The 19,323-nt window shown below is 43.8% G+C and overlaps 1 protein-coding gene across 19 annotated transcripts in view; it reads left to right on the top strand.

Moving 5' to 3' along the window:
* Window positions 1-19,323, top strand: part of ZNF618 (zinc finger protein 618) — a 325,146-nt gene that overhangs the window by 154,213 nt on the left and 151,610 nt on the right. For all 19 annotated transcript variants that reach the window (XM_073314156.1, XM_073314151.1, XM_073314152.1 and 16 more), the window contains exon 2: window positions 5,080-5,123. In XM_073314156.1, the coding sequence (XP_073170257.1) occupies window positions 5,080-5,123 (44 nt within the window). The remainder of the gene's footprint in view (window positions 1-5,079; window positions 5,124-19,323) is intronic.

The raw sequence follows: 19,323 nt of genomic DNA on the forward strand, positions 1-19,323 counted from the left end.
GTTCCACTGAAATATCTGTGAAGATTTAATTTTAAATTTACACGCAAGCATATTCTGTCCAGAAGTGCCTTTCCATTCTTGCAGTGATGCACCAGAAACAGAAAGAGGTTAAAGTAATCAAGTAATGTATTTGTTGTGAATTACTCACTCAGCTCTAAATACAAATATAAAAATGATTGTAAATGAATTACATGCATGATTCTTTGCAAAATAATGTCTGCTTTAAGTTTGAAGATGAGAGACGAAGTAACACATGGGCATAACAAAAAATAAAACATGAAATATTAGAATATCCACATTCTTAGTATTTCCCTTAGCAACAGCTTCTTGAAAGGTGTATTGGTGTCCAAAGAGGGTAAAACCTGCTTATGTGTAGTGGCAAAATAATTATAATGCATACTGCTTTATAAAAAATAGATTTTCCCATTAAAGAAGTATATCACTAAAGATATACTATGTCATTATGATGATGAGCTCTAGTGTAAGTGTTTAAGAAAAACAATTTATATTACTATACATGCACCTATATTCTTACACACTAGATATATACATACGGCACCAGTCCTGAAGAGATTTGTGCATGTACTTGTCATTACACACTAATCTCTTCATTTCAGTGGGAGAATTTGCAGTGCATAAATTTAAGCATATGTGTGTACAGTTTTGCAGATTTGGGGCCTAAGATGATGATTATTTTTTTTTAATCCTGTGTTGGGCCCCAAACCTGCAAACGCTTGTGCCCACTTTATACAAGTGACCAGTCACACTGAATGCAGTGGGACTTGGGCTTTGCTTAAAGTTACTGATAGAATCATAGGGTTAGAAGGGATTACTCTAACCCCCTGCCAAGAGGCAGGATTTGTTGTGTTTAAACCATCCAAGACAGGTGGCTCCAGCCTCCTTTTAAAAACTTCCAGTGTAGGAGCTTCCACAACCTCCCTCACCAGTCTGTTCTGTTGTCCTACTGTTCTTACAGCTAGAAAGTTTTTTCCTGAGATTTCATCTAAATCTTCTGTGCTGTAGTTTGAACCCAGTGCTTCTTGTCCTGCCCTCTGTGGCAAGAGAGAATACTTTTCCTTCATCTTTTTTTATGGCAGCCTTTCAGGTATTTGAAGACTGCTGTCATGTCCCCCCTTATGTGTAAATGTTTCCAGGATCAGTGCCTTTTAATTTTTGAACAGTTGTTACGCTTGTAGAGCAGGTACTGTAATACATATGCCCAAGGGGGCAGAGTTAAGGTTGTGCATTCAGCTGTAGCTTTTGTATTTCTTGACTTTTGAGTGCTTGTCCAGGCAAACATTACCTTCAGTAAACAGTTTTTAATATGGACTTTTAATTAAAGGAAGCCCTGACACCTCCCTTTGATCCAGGACTGGAGAGTATAGTCTCCTTTGTGAGGGCATGTTTTAAATGAAGCTTTTCAGACAGATGTATTGTCCCCTCTCTATTTGGTACTTTAGATGGCCGCTATGCCCTAGCACCTCACACAGTTCCCTGCTGCATATTAAGACTCCGTTTTAGGCATGGATGTAATCTTCTAGAAAATGCCCTGAAGGTTTGAGCAATCTACCAGTTGCAGGCTCTCATGCAGCCTTTTTTCCCATTGTGTAAGCATGACAAATCATTAATTTTTGATTGATTGCTTTGAATTATGGGAGCTCTGACAGCCTTTCTGTAGCTGAACAGCTGTATAACAAATGAGCATATCAGTGCTCACAAAACATTGGAGATCTAACAGAAGCAATAACATTGTCAACTCCTCCCTTCTGGCTTTTCCAAGGCAATGGAGGGAGGAAACTTTTTTACCAGAAATTCCTCAAGTGACTGAAAAAAAAAAAACCCAAAAAAAACCCCAAAAACAACCCGCTGGTTTATAATTGAATTAAATCTTTATCTCTTCATTTCTAGTAGACTGCTCCAGCCATCAGAACCCCAGAAATGCCTCTGCTTTTAATAACTGAGATAAATCTACACTAACAAAATTTCACATTAAGAATTTAAAAATAATTAAAATTGCAATTTTTGTTTGCTATTCCTCTAAGATTTCAGAATTGTACCAGTGCATTAAATGTGACCTCTTCAACTTTTAAATTAAGAATTTATGCTGGCTTGAAATTTATGAAATATTTCAGCATTAAAGAAAGCCTTTTTCCCTCAGGAAAATGGAGCAATAAATCACAGCACTCTTGATTTACAGCCATACAGCCGGCCACGGATAGGATTTTTTCCACCCTTCGTTCTGAAAAAAAAAATGTAATCATATGAGACAGCTTAGCTGCTATCCTCCCACTCTCCAGAATTTTTAATTTCAGCTGTTTCTGCTTGGATTTATTTCCAATATTCCTGCTCGGCTTTTCAATTTCCTCAGTTATTAAATTTTAATTCAGTGCATTAGCATTTAAATTAAAAAAGGGTTTATTTTATCAAAATCCTTGACTAGCCCCCATCTTGCTGCACGTGAATTGCCTGTTTCTGCCATTTGCTCAAAATGTGAAATGCAGTTAATGTCTTATAACTTATATTTGCACAAATTCAGAAATAAAATTTCTGAGATTGGAATAATATTGTCTTTCCAAGGAAAACTCTAATGAGAGAAGGGGGGAAAAGGCACAGTGCCTAGCAGCTTTAAGAGGGAAAAATAGTAGCAGCTTGCTGATAACACAATGCTAGCAATAAAAAGTTAATGTATTAGACAATTCAGAAATGAGTGAGGGGAGGAAGCTTGACCCTTTCCAATTACAGAGTGAGCCAGGTTTGTTTAGAAAAACAACAGAACCAGTCTTCTATCTGAATCTGGGGATCCTGAGGGTATACTTTCTACAGACTAACTAGCAGGGGATGGTTCATCTGTGGGCAGGGGGCTCGACTGGTCTAAGCACAGGACTGAGACTCATGTCTCCCCAGTTCTAACTCAGCTCTGGCATGTGACTACCTCTGTGGCTTTGGCCAGGTCACTTATACTCTTGGTCTCAGTGTCCTCATCTGTTAGTGGGGCTCATAGTGGGCCTGATGCACAGGAGAGTTGTGCAGATTGATTGGCAGGGAGGCAGGAGAGCTGGCTCTGCCACAGACATCCCCTGTGTCTTGGACAAGTCACAAGCTCTCTGTGTTTCAGTTAGTTCCCCATCGGTAGAAGAGGGATAATACTACTTCTCGCCTGTACAGTGGCAGCGTGAGGATGTGACTCGTTAGTGTCTTGAAGTGCTCAGATGCTATGTAATAAATAAACAACATAAAATGTCCCTCGTCAAATACTACAGTGAGTGCTGTTTTCAGAGCCCGTGGCTGTGCTGTCCGGTTGGAGGTTTGACCAAGGTGTACATCTTCAGGGCTCTCCCATAGTGGGTTAAAGGGACACGGTCCTGCTGAGGCCCAAATTTTCACCTACTTGGACAGTTGCAATGTAGAAACATGCTGTCCCACCCTCTGTCTTGGAGTATCTCTGGTCCCCCTTCACACAGAAGGCCATTAAATTATGTGTTGCTGGGCAAATCCCACCAGTATAAAGGCTATGGTGGTGCTGGTCTTGGAACCCTGCACCGCCCCCACCCCGGGTCTCGCCCACCTGAAAGCGGCTGTAGTTCTCAGTGCAGGGAGAGCACAGGAAAGACAGAGTGAGTCACCAAACCAAAGTTTCTGCTGAAGTGATCTTGCTCTGTTTGGGAACTCTGGCATTCTCAGTGCCCCTGACAATGAAGCTTTATTTTCTTGCACAGAACCTTCAGCTGGTTCCCGTTACAGGAAAGGAAACCAGCCTTTACCTTTGCTCTTGCATGTGAAGGATCCAGCATTGTAACTGGCGCTGTCTCAGACTGGTGGGAATGAATCTGCTTCTGCTTTTGATTGGAGGCCCCAGCTCAACATAAAACAGTGCCATTTGCCATTTAGCTGGTTATTTAAATTTGTATTTTTGCAGAAAGTGCGTAAGCGTTTGGGCCATTGTTATGTCTGTTGGGCCCACACCACATGCTCCAAATTGCCCCACCCTGAGAAGTGGGCTTGCAGGAGAGATGAACACAGCTTTAAAATGATCCAAAGAAGCTCTGGTGCTGATAACTGGGAGGGGGCTGATCTCCTCACTGCTTCTCACCATAGTGTTCAGTGCTCAGTTCGTGACTTACCGCAGTTTAGGGTCCAAACCTCCTTTTCACGTGGTATCCTGTTGGGCCACTCCTCCAATGACCACCTCTGCTCTTCCTCCATGCTGACCCCCACACATGCCTCCCTGAACTGATCCCACAAAACTGCTTCCCTCTCCTCCCCATCCCTTCTTGGAAGCCACTTCTGCTGTGACTAGCTGCAAGAAATCATCTGACTCATGAGAGCTGGCTTGGGGAGCAGTTGGAAATAACGTCTGTTTAACCCCCCCCCCCCCCCCAAACACATTACAGCGGTTTGGAATCACTGAGTTGTATGCAGAACTCGCTCGTGTTACTGCATGGCCTTATTGCCATAGACCTCGGCTTCACCACCATCTTACCTCACTTGTTGAGCTTTGCCATAAATTTAGGCCTTGATCTGCCAAAGACTTACACACATGGTTAGCTTTAAGCTCACAAGCAGTCCCATCAAACTCAGAAGTTAAATATGTACATACGTTTTTGCAGGATTGGGGCCTAAAACTATAGACATTTCAATGGCCAGGACTGTGGTGTCCTAATGACAATTGTTATTATTTATCATCATCCTAGCACTTATGAGCCAAGTCATGGGCCAGGACCGCAGTGTGCTAGGTTCTGTACGAACACCGGATAGAGAGATGGTCCCTGCCCCAGTGAATTGGCAATCTAACGTGTCTACACAGCACCCAGCAGGATGGGGAACCGCTTTCTGATTGTGGCCTTTGGCACTTCCAAAGTACAAATAATAATTTCTGTTATCCATTGCCCCTCACTCAACTCCCATATTCATCCAGAAGAAAGGGGACTGAAAAGTTGGGGGTGGGAGTACGGCCTGCAGGATGGACAAAGCGAGACACTATAAATGGAAAATATTATTTTGTTATTGGGAAAAGTTATGAAGTGTGAATCTCTGCTCTGTCTGACCCTAACCAGCTCTTCTTTGTCTCTTGTTCTCTAGGCTGATGAGAGCAGCAGTACTGGGAAGAGAAGCTCTTCAAGCAGGTATGTGGCTGTATTTCTCTCATCTCTGGCCGTGATGTGAATAGCCTTGGCAATTCTGTCTTTGTGCAGTGCCAGTCTATGGGGTAGGCGCCATCTCTTAGGCAGAAGCCAGAGTTGACAGCCACAGAGCAAGGCATAGGGCAGGAGCCTGATTAAAGCATAGGAACTGTAGGCCTGTTTCTGGGGCCCTGGCTCCTAGAGTCACACAAAGTTTCTAGTCTTTATGGCTGTAAAGAAAAGCTTGCCCTGAGTGTAACCAGTGCAGGGACGTCTTTCTGAGTCTGCAGGCAGTCTCCTGCAGAGGTACTAAGTTGATGGCCCCATATCTGCTGTGAGAGGAGACTAGGCCCTCTCTTGTTCTGGGCAGGGGAGGGCTCCCACTGCCATGACTCTGGGCTGCAAGCCACACTGCTGCTACTCAGGAAGAGAGTGGCCCCCACTACAGGGCCCTGTGCTAGGTGTCCCTTTCAAAAGGACAACCCAGCTGCTGGCTCCAGTGCATTCCAGGTGGCCAGGGGACAAGGAGGTGACAGCCACTGCAGCATCTGAGTGGCCAGGACAAGAGGAAGCCCAGCCTCTGCAGCTCCTGGCGCACACACAATCCTCTGCTCAGGTGGGTGGGGGCTGAGTGCTCTTTCCTGTGCAGACAGAAGCAGTGTTAGGCACCCCCAGGGCAAGGCTTTTGTGTTGGTGATCCCTGCTGCTCCAAGCAGAGCTGGAATTGTGGCACTGTGGGTTTGTGCCTAGAGCCAGTACTGCCCTCTATGGCTCAGGACTAAATTCTGCCTCTCAACCGAGAGCCAGGGATGGGAGCAGTGGGAACAGGAAAATGTATCACTTTCTTTTCTAATCTATAAAGTGTCTATGTGAAAACTGGGAGTTCCTGACTCAGCCCCATTCCAAGCAGAGAAACCCCCTAAGAAGCAGAAGGAGCAGGGTGTTCGTCTGTGTGTGTGTTGGTGAGGGTGAGGCGAGGCTATACAGAATAAATGGGGGACATGATTGGGGCGAGGGACAGACTAAAGGAATCTGACATGAGGGGGTAGGCCCCATCTGCTGTCTAGTTTGTGCTTTTGGTGAATCTCGTGTTCACTAGTGTTTCTGAGGCCCCATTAGAACCAGTGATGCACTGTGTGGCTAGGATCACGGGGTAATTTGCCCCATGGTGCGTCTGTATCAGGATTTTTAATTTTTATTGATGAACATTTCTATAAAGTGAGAACGATAAGTCTTGGAATTGAATAGTGTGACAGGGTTCAACTCACCGTGCTGGCCATCTTGGGGATTAGCTCTGCAGGTTGGTATGCCCCGTCCCGACGGTGCTTCGCCCGCCATCACATCTCTTTGATCTGCATCACTCCAGGGACCACAGCATCTGCTTCATGACACAGCCCTCCGGGTGTGTCACCATCTGTGCTTCCCCCTTCCATGGATGAGTACTGCAGTCCAAGTGTCCAGCCACTTCTCTAGCAGTGAGTAGGGAGAGGGACCCAGGCCCACCCACTACTCCGGGTCCTGACCCAGGGACTCTGTAGATGGCAGCCACATGCTGTGTCCCCTCCTACTTCTCAATACATTCCCCTGAACCACTTCCCCCTTTCTTCACACTTATCTCAGGGCTTCAGCAGGTGAGTCCTATCAGCCACCCAGGAGCTCCCTCTCCCTGCCCCGGTCCCTGCCACACTGCTCTGTCCAGGGTGCTAGCTTCCATCCATCTGCTCGGAACCCAGGTCTCCCTCCTTGAGCTCCAGGCAGCGGCTGACCCTGTGGCTCTTCTTATATGGGCCTGCTGGGCCCTGATTGGCTGCTCCTCGCAGCCTCTCTCCTATTGGCGGCTTCCTATGCAGCCTTCCTATGGCTCTATTAACCCCTTACATGCCAGTGTGGGGCAGACACCCTATCACAATAGCAATTGGTTCCCCCCATAGTTGCCAGCCCTTGACATTTTTCTCAAGGGACAGTTTTTCAAACATGCAGAAGGGGAGCTGTTCAGTCTCCAGCCACCGGATAGGTTGGATAAATTCTGGTGAATTTTAAGGAATCTGCTTCTATGATGAGTAGTAGAAGAAGGTAGGGGAAATCATCAGAATGTTGCCAGAGTGTGACATACTCTGCTGGGGGCTTGACCCCAGGCTTGCTTCAGAAATTTCCCCTCGTCCATCCCATCCCTGCCCTTAAGCCCCAGATCTGGCTTCACCCATCATTCCTTCTTTCCCAGTTGTCTCATCTCAGGGGCTGCAGCTGAGACATTCAGCCATCAGGGAGTGAGAGTGGGGGAGATGATCCCTGGAATCTGTGCTGTTAAGCTGTAGGAGCGCACAACCCAGCAGAGCTGCAGCTGCCTCTGGCTTCCCCAAAGTCCTGGGAAACGGGCCAGGGCAGAAATTACCTAGAACAGATTTACAAGACCTGAGACAATCCTATGCTCGTGGAATTTACCCTAGAGTTGACTGCATTTCACTGTTGGGTGAACTGATACTTATCTACCCAGAGAGTAGTTCTTAAAGAGCTGTGGGAACCTGCAGGGTGAATGGCAGTCTGGAAATGTATGCTGTCACTGGTGGAGTGGTCAGCCACAAAGCCTTGGCAGTGTGGAAGAATGGCAAGTTTGCTGTCTTTGTTGATCAAACACAAACGTGCCATAACCAGCCTCCCATTCCACAGCTTAGCTGCACGTGCCAAAGAGCTCTGGGTGAGATGGTGTGAGCATGGAGCAGGAAGTGGCTTTTTCATAGAATTAACTTTGCTCAATAATAATCAAATTGCTTAGCCAGTCCTGAATGTACTGTAAGAGGCAGCCTCCCGCCTGTTCCTTATTGAAATGCTGACAGTCAACCAGCTCGCAAAGGAGCAAGTGAGATCAGGACAAAGCCAGCAACTAGCAAAGTGACAAACTCAGGGGTTCTCAAACTTCATTGCACAGTGATCTCCTTCTGATAACAAAAATTACTGCACAACCCTAGGAGGGGGGACCGAAGCCCGAGCCCACCTGAGCTCCACTGTCCTGGACAGGGAGCCAAAGCCAAAGCCCGAGCCACACCACTCGGGGTGGGGAGGCCAAAGCGAAGCCCAAGGGCTTTAGCCTGTAACCTGAGCTCTGCCACTTTGGCTTCAGCCCCAGGCAGTGTGGCTTGGGCTTCTGCTTCAGCCCCAGGTGGTGGGGCTCGGGCTTCGGCTTTGCATCTGGCTGCAGCAAGTCTAACGCCAGCCGTGGCGACCCCATTAAAACAAGGTTGTGACCCACTTTGGGGTCCCAACCCACAGTTTGAGAACCGCTGAACTCATCTACCGGGAGAAAACATTCCATGGGGAAAACGAGAGAGAGGAGGAATGTTGGTGTGGCGAAGGGGCCGCTTGGCACCAGTGGGTGGTGGAGGAGCACAGGTCAAAATGCAGAGGGAGTTCTGTGTCATATGCAAGATAATGAGGCAGAGGAAAAAGGAGGCTTCATGGTTCATGCAGTGGATGGCCATGGCGGGGAAAAGAGGAGAGACATGGCACGCAGGGAATACACCGGCACAGAGGGGGCCATATGGCACATAACGGAGGGGGAAGTGCCATGCAGAAGAGGGGATATGGCACACCTGCGGGTGGGTAATGCATTTGAATGGGATGGGGGGATAGTGCGGTGGGCTAAGGCACATCAGAGTAGAGAGAGGGGTATGTGACTGGTATTTTAAGAAGGAAACTAATATGGCTTTTCTAGCAAGTGGTAAAGTTTCTAAAAATGCCCAACTATCTTAGGAGTCTAATGAGACTTAGTCCCTTTTGAAAATGGGATTTAGGTTCCAAAGTCACTTAGGGCCTGATTTTTAAAGGTATTTGGGCTGCTAACTCCAATTCATGAGTTAGGTGTCTAATAACTTTGAAAATCTGGCCCTTAGGCACTTTTGAAAGTTTTATCCAGCAATTTTTTCTGAAGGTCTTGGGCGGTATACATGGCTGTAACCTAATTAATTAGCTCTTTGTCGTAATGTTGTAACTGAGCTGTGAGATTGTAAATCTTTTCTTTCTTTCTTCTGTGATGGGCAGCCATCTTGTGTGTGGAACAAAACCATTTCCACTGCAGTGATTACTGAGGTGTAGGCCACTATTAGCAAATACAGATTCACGTAATGGAATGTCTTTCAAGTACCATAGCCTGTGACTGACTGCCAAAGCCATTGCCACCTGACGGCGAGATCTCAAAGAACTCTCCGCCAGCATCTGTGTATTGGCGGTTGTCAGCACCTTGGCCTGGAACACATCCGTGTAGCAGACAGAAGAGTTCTAGCTGGTAGGGAATGGCGCGAGCTCACTCACAAGAGATGAATCACAGGAGGTGATAGAGGAATCACAGAAGTTGTTGAGTTTGACCCCAAACCCACACGTCCACTCAGTTCTGGCTAACTTCCCTTATGTGTCTCACAATACACAGTGAGAGAACTCCCAGAATTCATAGAGTCCAGCTGTGAAGCAAAGCATCATGGGATACCCACCTAGAATGCTGTGCACAAAATCATCACAAAGTCCCTGCTATGTATATCCACCAATCCATATTGGGGTAGAAACCATTTTATAGAGTGTACACAGTTATTGTGGACTGCCTAATGCACACCAGTTAGTGCACAGAAATTCAGTGTTCATTAATTCTCTCCTCCTCCTCTCCTCCCCCCCTTCCCCCCCCCGATAAGGTGTCTGAGTCTGTTGTCAGTGTGGCTTTCTCATCTGGCTTCAGGGGGTGCACAGAAGCACTGCAGTTTAACGGATCTCCTCTGGAGATGATGCTTTTATCCTGGCACCTGAAGCTCCTTGACACTGGGCAACTGAAATCACTCCCCAGCATCACTGCTCAATCCTTCTTTTAAAGCTTTACATTGTGCTTTTGTCCATTCCCGCCCCCCCCCCCCCCGATTTGCTCGGATGTGCAGTTCTGTCTGTCTACTAATAAACGATCTGCTGAAGTTTAATCCATCAGGTGGGGCACATCCTACCATGGCACAACCAAGCTCTTGTCTCCCAGCTGCTCTCTCGTATCTTTCATGCTGCCATTATTAAATGAGTATCATTTGGTTATCCAAAGAGTGCCATCTGCCTTTCCCTGTATTCACTTCCCACACACCCCAATTGCCTATTACTTTGTTGCTCTCACTTGCTGAGGACTTCAGGATGCTTAAAAATAATAAATAATGACAATATTTACTTCTGGAGTATGCCACATTGCATATCCAGATGGTCTTCGGGAATGCTAGGTGGCCTGCACAGCTTAGGAAGACTCCTGGGCATCCAGCAGATAATATGTGAAGCAGACTTTTTGTTATACCCCCAAAATGTCCCTACTGAAGTGTCGTTAGTATGAGCCTTACATATTATTAGGCTTGGCAGAGTTCAATTTTATTTTTTTATAATATTGATGGATAATATCAATATTTATTTTTAAATGTTTTTCCCCACTTTGCATTGATTTAAATTTTCTCAGTCTGCGAAAGGATGGGCTGAAGGGTTTAGACAATTATTTAATAGCAGTAGACAGTGAGATTCCAAAAGTTAAAGCTTTATAACCATTAAAACACAAATTGTCAACACAACGTGTCAAAATAGACAAAGTAAAAATACTTAAATCAAACTCTAATAAAAGGTCTCAAGCAGCCATTTTTCTTTCTTTGCCTATCTGTAAATTTCTATTATTAATGGAACTATTTTTTCATTGGTTTGTGTGTGTACAGTGAAATAGTCTACTGACATTTACTGATAAAAATGGAATCCTTCCAAGCCCCATATCCTGTACATGCAGAAGATATTTGAAGAGGTGGGGAGAACAAAGCAAAATAATACAGGGTTTGGAAAGCCTGATGAGCCAGATACAATGGAAGTAGCGGAGACTTTGAAAACTAGCCTGGACAAAGCACTGGAGGGAACAGCTTTGTAATGGCCACCAGAAAATGGATGGATACAGTGACCTAGTAATTCTTTCCCTTTTCTAATGTCTCTAGTCCTTCCAACATCTAGTTCAATTTCCATAGTTTTCAGTACAGATTTTTTTAGCATAGGAATTACTGGGTGTATCGTGGTGTAGCGGGTGCCTTTAATGGTGGCACAATTGTGTCCTTCACTTTTTCTGTAGTCACCTCCCTTTTGAATGTGCAAAAGTTACACCTGTGTTGTTTTGTGCCTGCAATTCCTTGTTGCCATAAACCATACCACTTAAACAGGTGAGTACTCAGTTTGTGCACACAAAGAGACACTTAGCTGTCTAAGTGCCAGAATTTATTCCCATAAACTTGTGTGCACAAAGAATGAGAGTTGAAGCTTCCCAGGCATGTTCTTTTCACAATCTTGGCATTTTTTGGAAAATGTGAACAGTCACTTTAGCCTTTTTATTTTATTTATGTGAAGGTGAAAAAAACCTTTACTAATTTAAAAAAAAATTCTAGGCATGCTTTTAGATAAACTGCAAAAATGGCTGAAGTTTGAAATTTGTCTTTGACAGAGTCTTCAACGAGGTCTTTGTTTTGTTGGAGGTATTTGTTATTGCTTTTATAAAGTTATTACCATTTGAAACTGTCCCTTGTTAGTTGTAAACCATAATTTAAGCTCTTCACTATTACTGTATATCATAAATTATACAGGCAGATTAGGGTTGCCAGAGCAACCTTATCTTTTTAGAGTTTCTGAATTTAGTGTGCTTGATCTCACAACCTTCTTGTAGCTGTGCTCCTTTATAGTCATTTATTCATTGCATTTAATTGATTTTATACAATTTAAAAGTCTTGCCTTCTCTGCTGTTTCAATCTGAAGTGTCTAGCACTTGCTGCCTTTGAAATAGCTACAGTTCACTCTGCAGCTGTTTTAAACTGAGAATTAGTAAAGTTAGACAGAAAACCCAAAATCCTTCCTAACCTCTTCACTTGCCTGTGATCCCCACATATCAGTGCATGTTCATTAATGTGAAATTTTGAGAACTGACAATAATGATTTAAGGGCATGGAAAAAACTTGGTTATGAAGGGTGACTGAAAAAAGAGGACTGTTCGCCTCAGAGAGGAGTCAAATGAGAAGGGGGATGACAACCTGCCGAATAGCCTAGAGAAGATAGATCAGAAATTTCTATTTTTCCTGTCTTAGAATGCAAGAAATTAAAAGGTAGCAAATTCAAAATCAATAAAAGGAAATACTTTTTTACTTAAAGCCCTGTTAGCAGTTAGAACTCATTGCCACAAGATATTGTTGAAGCCAAGAGCTTAGCAGGATTCAAAAAGAGATTAGAGATTTATATGGATATTGAGAACATCCAGAGCTATAACAATGAATATTAAAAGAATAAACAAGTGTTTTGGAGGGGTTGTAAACCATTCTATTTCAGGGCAAAAGCCAGCCTGTATTCAGGTTAAGAGGAAGAATTCCCAAGGGCGAGTTATCCCACAACTGTCGGCTGCAGCATTTCATGCACAGTCCTCTGAAATATCTGGTACTGGACTAAATACACCACTGATCTGATCCAGTATGACAATCTGTATGTTCCCTATGTACCTATGATAGGAATCCTTTTGAAGGGGTGGGAATTGTTCAGAAATACACTGTTTTCACTCGTTAAGTGTTGGGGACCTCAGTAATACTGTGGTGAAGCTAATTAGTTCCAAACAGTAAATGTCAGCATTCAAATGGAGTGCTTTGGATCTTACAACACAGAACAAAAACAAATGCAATTATGTCTTACAAAGCACTTAGCTCTTGTACTTTCTTGTGTCACTAGGGTCCCATGGAGCCTCGTGCAAGATTCAGTTTTGTATAATTATTGTTATTACATGGTGTGTGGCTGAGGAAGGAAGGATAATTCCTCTGTTGGCTGTTTATTCCACAGAATTGTTAGTTGTTTTCATCCTTAACTATACTTTTAAAGTATGTGAGGCTCCTGGTGAGTAGATCAGCCCTGACATAGGAACTGGATCTGCTTGAGGGAGGGAATGGAGCTGGATGGAAGCTTGGACCTAGCTATGTTACGGCTGTCACTACAACCCAGTGTTGCAGCACAGTTAGATGTTGTGCAGAAGTGACTTAATCGCTTTCCTTTAACTGAGCTAAAACCCTGGATCTTCCCGGGTTAGAACCCAGGTGTGAGGACACAGCTGGATTCGTATTGCAATGTTTAACTGTGCTGTAACCAAGGTCCCTAAAGCAGCTATTGCTTGAGTGATGGGGGGGCCTTATTAGAAGGGCCCTCGCGGGTGTCTCAGATGCTTCCTTTTTTGGTAGGGTGATGCTGAGCAAAAGGCTACTGGAGTGGAGCTATGCTGAGTTGCAGCTTCCCTGATGGGGACATGTTCCTGTTACGTCATGTCTACACTAAAATTGCAGCCATGTTGAGGGGATACAGTTGCAACATGGTTGGGTCCCAGCTGGGCTGTAATATGCTACGTTTTCTCCTGGGTAGCTCCGACCAAATCCTGGTAACAGAACCATGCTGCAACCCTGATCCCAAGCAAGCAAGCAAGACCTAGAGAGAGCCCTGCCGGAATGTAGGTGGCCAGTTTGTAGCTGGGTTCCTGAGTGGCTTGAGCTGTAGCTTAGAGAGGATGTGGCTTTAATGACTGTGGGTGGAGAGGATGAGGAAGCAGTAGCTTCTCCTGTGTCTCTCTCCTGGTCAGCCTCAGCAGCAGCTCCCTCTCCTGCCCCCCGGCAGCCATTCCCTGCTCCGATTTAGGAGCCTCCCGCTAAGGTCCATACGTCATAGAAAGGGGGTCCAAGCACTGCCAGTGGTCTTCCTCCTGATCACTGTGGGAAAATTTCACAGCACCTCTGCTGCCATCGTGAGGGGCAGTGCTATACTGCTGACTCCTCCTTCCTTCTCCATGCAGTTCTGGCTTCTCTGTCAGGGATCTGCCATCAAGCAGTGACATCCCCTGGTGGAAAAAATACATAAAGAGAGATAAAAACCCAAATGATGATTTTTAGTTATGAGGAGCCTCTCAAACTGTATATGCCAACCTCCTGAACCCCCCATCTTGGAACAGGATCCCACAGCCAGAGGGGAGGATGGGCGGGTTGGGAATTCTGTGTGGTGAGTTGTTCAATGAAACAGAACTGCAGGTAAGTAATTTTCTCCTCTGGAAAGAAGCTATACACAAAGGATTCCCAGTCCTGGAGAGTAAAAAAATCTCGATTTGTTTCACATCAGAACCAGAGGAAGGTATTACCAGTTAGGCAAGAAATTACAGAAGTTCTTCTGTCATAATGAAACCTGATGCAGTCCTACAAGGTCTCACAAACCATGCCCCAAAACACCAACCAACTTAAGATGGGGAGGAAAAGATTGGGTCTCCCCAGGTGAAATAGTGGGACTGAAGCTAAGGGAACGCCAAACAGTGAGTCTTTCCTTGAGGCTAAAGCAAAACAATAATGCCAGAAATGTATATGCAGTAGAAATGATGACAACTCACGGAGACATCCAGTTTCCAGTGGTGTGATCAGCATGTGATTTTAAGCAGCAGACCATCTTGCCCAAATGTCAGTGCTTCAGAGGGTTAAAAATTCCATGTGTTAGAGGAATTTGAACCTGTCTAACACTAAGAAGCTCACACCCAATGGTAATAACATTGTGAAAGAAGAATTCCAAGTCTATAATTTTTCCTTGGATCATCTAATTCCACTCTATAAAGTCTGGCCATTGTGGGGATTGTTCCCATATTGGTGTATTCTCTACTGCTTTATATAGTTTAACTGTAAATGTCACCAGTGAAAGGGCTTCCAACACGGTATTTGTACCAGTCCTCAGCCCGACAGCTCTTGCTATCATGCAGTTTTGTTTACTATTCTGTCCACATTTGCCGTTGCTTATTTTCGTCCCACTCATCCTGCAGGTCTCATCTCTTGGATCAATACAATATCTGTCTAATCTAATCCATTTTAAGCATTTGTACCATGTTTGTCTCTGTAGTGTCTGAGTACCTACAAATATTTGTGAGCAATTATCATATGTTCCCCCCGGTCGTGTCTTAGTCAAGCAATATAGACTGAGTTTTTCATTTTTTCCATATATGTAAATCCTTAATTGTTTCTGTGTTTAAAAATTTAAAGATGCTGGCAACCATTTTATTATAGACTTAAATTTAGTTTTTAATCTCAGTTGTTTGCAAGAATTACATTTTTTTCCTGACTGGTTACATTCTTTCCCATTTGGCAAACACTGAGTTTTTCCTATTTCTTATGGCGGATAAGCCAATAAGTGTTTTGTTAGACTTCCTTCATTGAACCATCCTCAAGGTGTCCTTAATAAGAACAGCCTAGTTCTTGGGGTTAATTTTGTTAATACCGTATGAATTCACTGTGGCTCTCAATTTTTGTTCTGTTTTGAATTTTAACTTTTGTTTGCTAAAATTCAGTCAGCCTGATAAAGTTCTATACTTTACCTGTTTTAAAAATAGCTGAAACAATGCAGCTTCCCTGGAGGACAGGCAGACAATTAAAATACTATATTTAGATTGCCAAGGAGATTTTTCAGCAGGTATAAAAATTGAAGTCCAGTTTAGAGTCTCTGCTTCTTAATTTCATATAATGATCCCATTCTCGTGCTGCCATTGGTTTATATAACATAGTTAGTCAGTTAATTTATAGCATTTCTTTCACTAATCAAAGCTTAGGATGTGAAGACTCTAACAGGCAGCGTTATGTGACCAGGATATGTAGCCAGTCATGAATGTGGTGGAGTGAACTATATTTGGCTCTTCTTTGAGATGTTGCTGTTGTGTATTTCAGGAATCTAAAGCCCCAGTGAATATTACACCATGTATAATTGTATCCACTTCCTGCCCTATGGTGTTGCATAACATTGCTCTGGGCTCTCCACCAGCTGTTGCATTCTGCTCCAGAGTTGGCAGCATCTCAGTGGTGGGTGAAATGGTTCTGTACGCTGTGTAATTTCTAAAGCACTTTTAGATTCTTCTGACTTAAAGCACTATATCATAATACTTTGCATTTATTTAGCATCTTTCATCCAGGGAACCCTAAATCTTGGTCTTTGTGCCTACATAATGGTGTCTTGCCAAGCTTCTGCTTTTCAGCCCATGTTTGGGGGGAATGCAGAAGTGCTGGAAGTGTTCTGCTTTGGAGGCAAGAACAAGGAGGGGTGCTGTGGGCTCATTTTTCCTTCAGAGGGGCAGTACGCCAATTTACTTCACATTTCTTCCTTCTTCCCTTGAAAGCACAAGTCACTTGCCAAAATCATTCCATGCGCTTGCATGTGGCTTGTGGCCCAGCAGCTGGTTGGTGGGATGCCTTTGCCTCCTCTGTTGTAGTGGGGATGGAGGAGTTTTAGTTTCATCATCCACTGAGCCACAGTCTTGCCAGCTTGTGCCTGTTTCTAGAGTGCCAGGATGGGGTTGTGGCTAATCAAACCGACCCTGAATTGGCTACAAGTTGCTGAGGTTGATTTAAATCAAAGCACAGGGTGTTGTAAATATCCATCGTTGACTGGATCTACGAACGGAATGGCAGAGAAACCGCAGCTCCCTGAACATGATGACCTAGAGAGCATGGGACCTAACCTGTTTCCCACTTTAAATATAACACACAGCAGTCACTTCTGCCATCCAAAATGCTGACCAGGCATTGCCTTTCACCTCCAAATAATCGACTAAAGGTGAGAAAAATAATCATGCTGCAAACTGCGAATGCTGAGTGAAAATGAGAGTGACTTGTTCTACGTAAGCAGGCTCCTTGCTCCAGCACGGGTCATAGGTGCTGCTGCTCATGTCAGTCTCAGGCATGCTGAGATATCTCATCACCAACAAGAATTCAGCTGTTGTGGTTCAGCCACATTACTCAGACTGTGGATCTCACAGTGCCTACCACAATGGGACTGGAGGTGCTACTGCAATACCAATAAATTGTAGTTGCTGGGTTTTAAGATGGAAAGAGAACCTCTCTACTGGACAAACAACCCATTACTAATTTAGCCATTAATCATTAACTCATCTGGCCAGATCCCTATAACTGATGTTGGAATATGGCTTTCATCTGCTAGTGTAGATGAAACAAAACTGTTTTAAAATTCTTACAGAAAGCATGATGGAGACCTGGTTGAGCATGGTATCCATCTCACTTCTATAACAATGTTGAAAATGGCTGAATCTTTCCATATATATTAGCTGCTAAGTCACGCTCAACATCACTTGAGGGTTAGGTCAGAGAAGACCTATTGTAGAGAACATTGTCAGTTGGGGTCATCTTCCGTGCATAGGTGGACATGAAATGAAAGAGCTAAACTACTTGAGAATTATTTTGCTCAGCTGTCTCTAATGACATGTGTTGGACAAGTGGAAGTGTAGAGAACAGCTGGAAAATTCTGTTCACCTTTGAAGTTAAGACATTTAAAAAATTCTAAACAATAATCCTACCTCCAGCAAATGTCATGGGAAGAGCTGCAGTTTATAAACAGACTTTTTCAGTGCAGCTGTATCGGAATAAAATGTTAGGTCACCTGATAAAATTCCGTCTTCATTACTCTCTTGATTTCCCATACCCACCCACTCACTATTATTTCCATAGCTGTAATGGGTTTTTATCACTTATGGAGAAGTCCAGCTTTGAGTTGTGCAACCTCTTAAGAATTTGAGAAATAGTAAAGATGCATTTATATGTATCTTACACTGAGACCAAATTAGTGTGAGTTCTGTGTCTCCACTTTTTCAGAGCACCAAAATCCTGTACGCTTTTCTTTTCTGGGGACATATCAAGCTAGCTTGCATCTAAGAGCCTGCCAGAAGTGCAGTGCAGCTCTTCTGGACATTGGTAATTGTGGGGCAGATAAAGTGATCAGAAATCTGGCAGTGGCAGCACCAGTCTCTTCTAAATTTCTCCTCCATGGCATGATGACTTCTCTGTCTCTTGTTTTAACACGCGCTGTTCAGGCCTGCGCTGGAATATGTTTGTAGCAAAGCCTGTTTCCAGAGTTTGTGCATCTCATTTTTTCTTCATTGTCTCTTGTCAAAGATTCCCTTCTTATATCTTCATTGCAGTTATGGCATTTCCTCCTCGTGGATCATTAGCTCGTCAAAAGTATTTTGCTGCTGTATTTAACACTTGGAGCATATTTTAAGGCACAGTCCTCCAAATGAGGGAGTGGGAGTGCTGCTGAGGCCCGGAGAGTTGCATGTGCATCCTGGTTAATTTTAGGTTATTTTAATTAGGATATTAATGATAAGGATCTTTATTAAATTTCTGTATAACAAAGAGCTAGCACACCAGCATTGTAACAAACATGTATATAAGACCATACACAAAACCAGCACTGACATTGCAAATAATACACACAAACTGACAATGGGAGAATCTCCAGAGGATTGGGGTTCTAACAGGGTCCTTAAGAGATCAGTTCTTGGCACTACACTATTTAACATTTTTATTAATGACCTGGAAGAAAATATAAAATAATCACTGATAAAGTTTGCAGATGACACAAAAATTGGAGGAGTGGTAAGTAATGGATAGGACAGGTCACTGACACTAAGTGATCTGAATTGCTAGGTAAAATTGGGCACAAGCAGTATGGCTAAATGTAATTGTTTACATCTAAGAACAAAGAATGTAGGCCATACTTATAGGATGGGAATTCTGTTCTGGGAAGCAGTGACTGAAAAATCAGACTTTGGACGTCATGGTGGATAATCAACTGAACATGAGCTCAAATTGCAGCGCTGTGGCCAAACGAGCTAATGAGATCAATTCTTGGATGCATAAACAGGGGACTCTCAAGTAGGAGTAGAAGCTTTATTTTACCTCTGTCTTTGGCATTGGTGCAATAGCTGCTGGAATACTGTGTCCTGTTCTGGTGTCCACAATTACAGAAGGATGGTGATAAATTGAAGAGTGTTCAGAGAAGAGCCATGAGAATGATAAAACGAATGGAAAACATGACTCAAGGAGCTCAGTCTCTTTAGCTTAACAATGAAAAGGTTAAGGGAAGATTTATGGACTAGAGTACCTACATAGGGAACAAATATTTGATAATGAGGTCTTCAATTTCTCAGACAATCTAGCAGACCCTCACAGGACATAAAAATGGTCATACTGGGTTGGACCAATAGGCCATTTACCTGTCTTCTGACAGTGGCTAATGCTGGGTGCTTCAGAGGGAATGAACAGAACAGGGCAATCAATGAGTGACCCGTTCCCTGTTGTCCACTCCCAGCTTCTGTAGTCAGACGTTAGGGACACCCAGTGCATGG

Source organism: Lepidochelys kempii, chromosome 16 (assembly GCF_965140265.1).
Source record: "Lepidochelys kempii isolate rLepKem1 chromosome 16, rLepKem1.hap2, whole genome shotgun sequence".
Classification (NCBI taxonomy): domain Eukaryota; kingdom Metazoa; phylum Chordata; order Testudines; family Cheloniidae; genus Lepidochelys; species Lepidochelys kempii.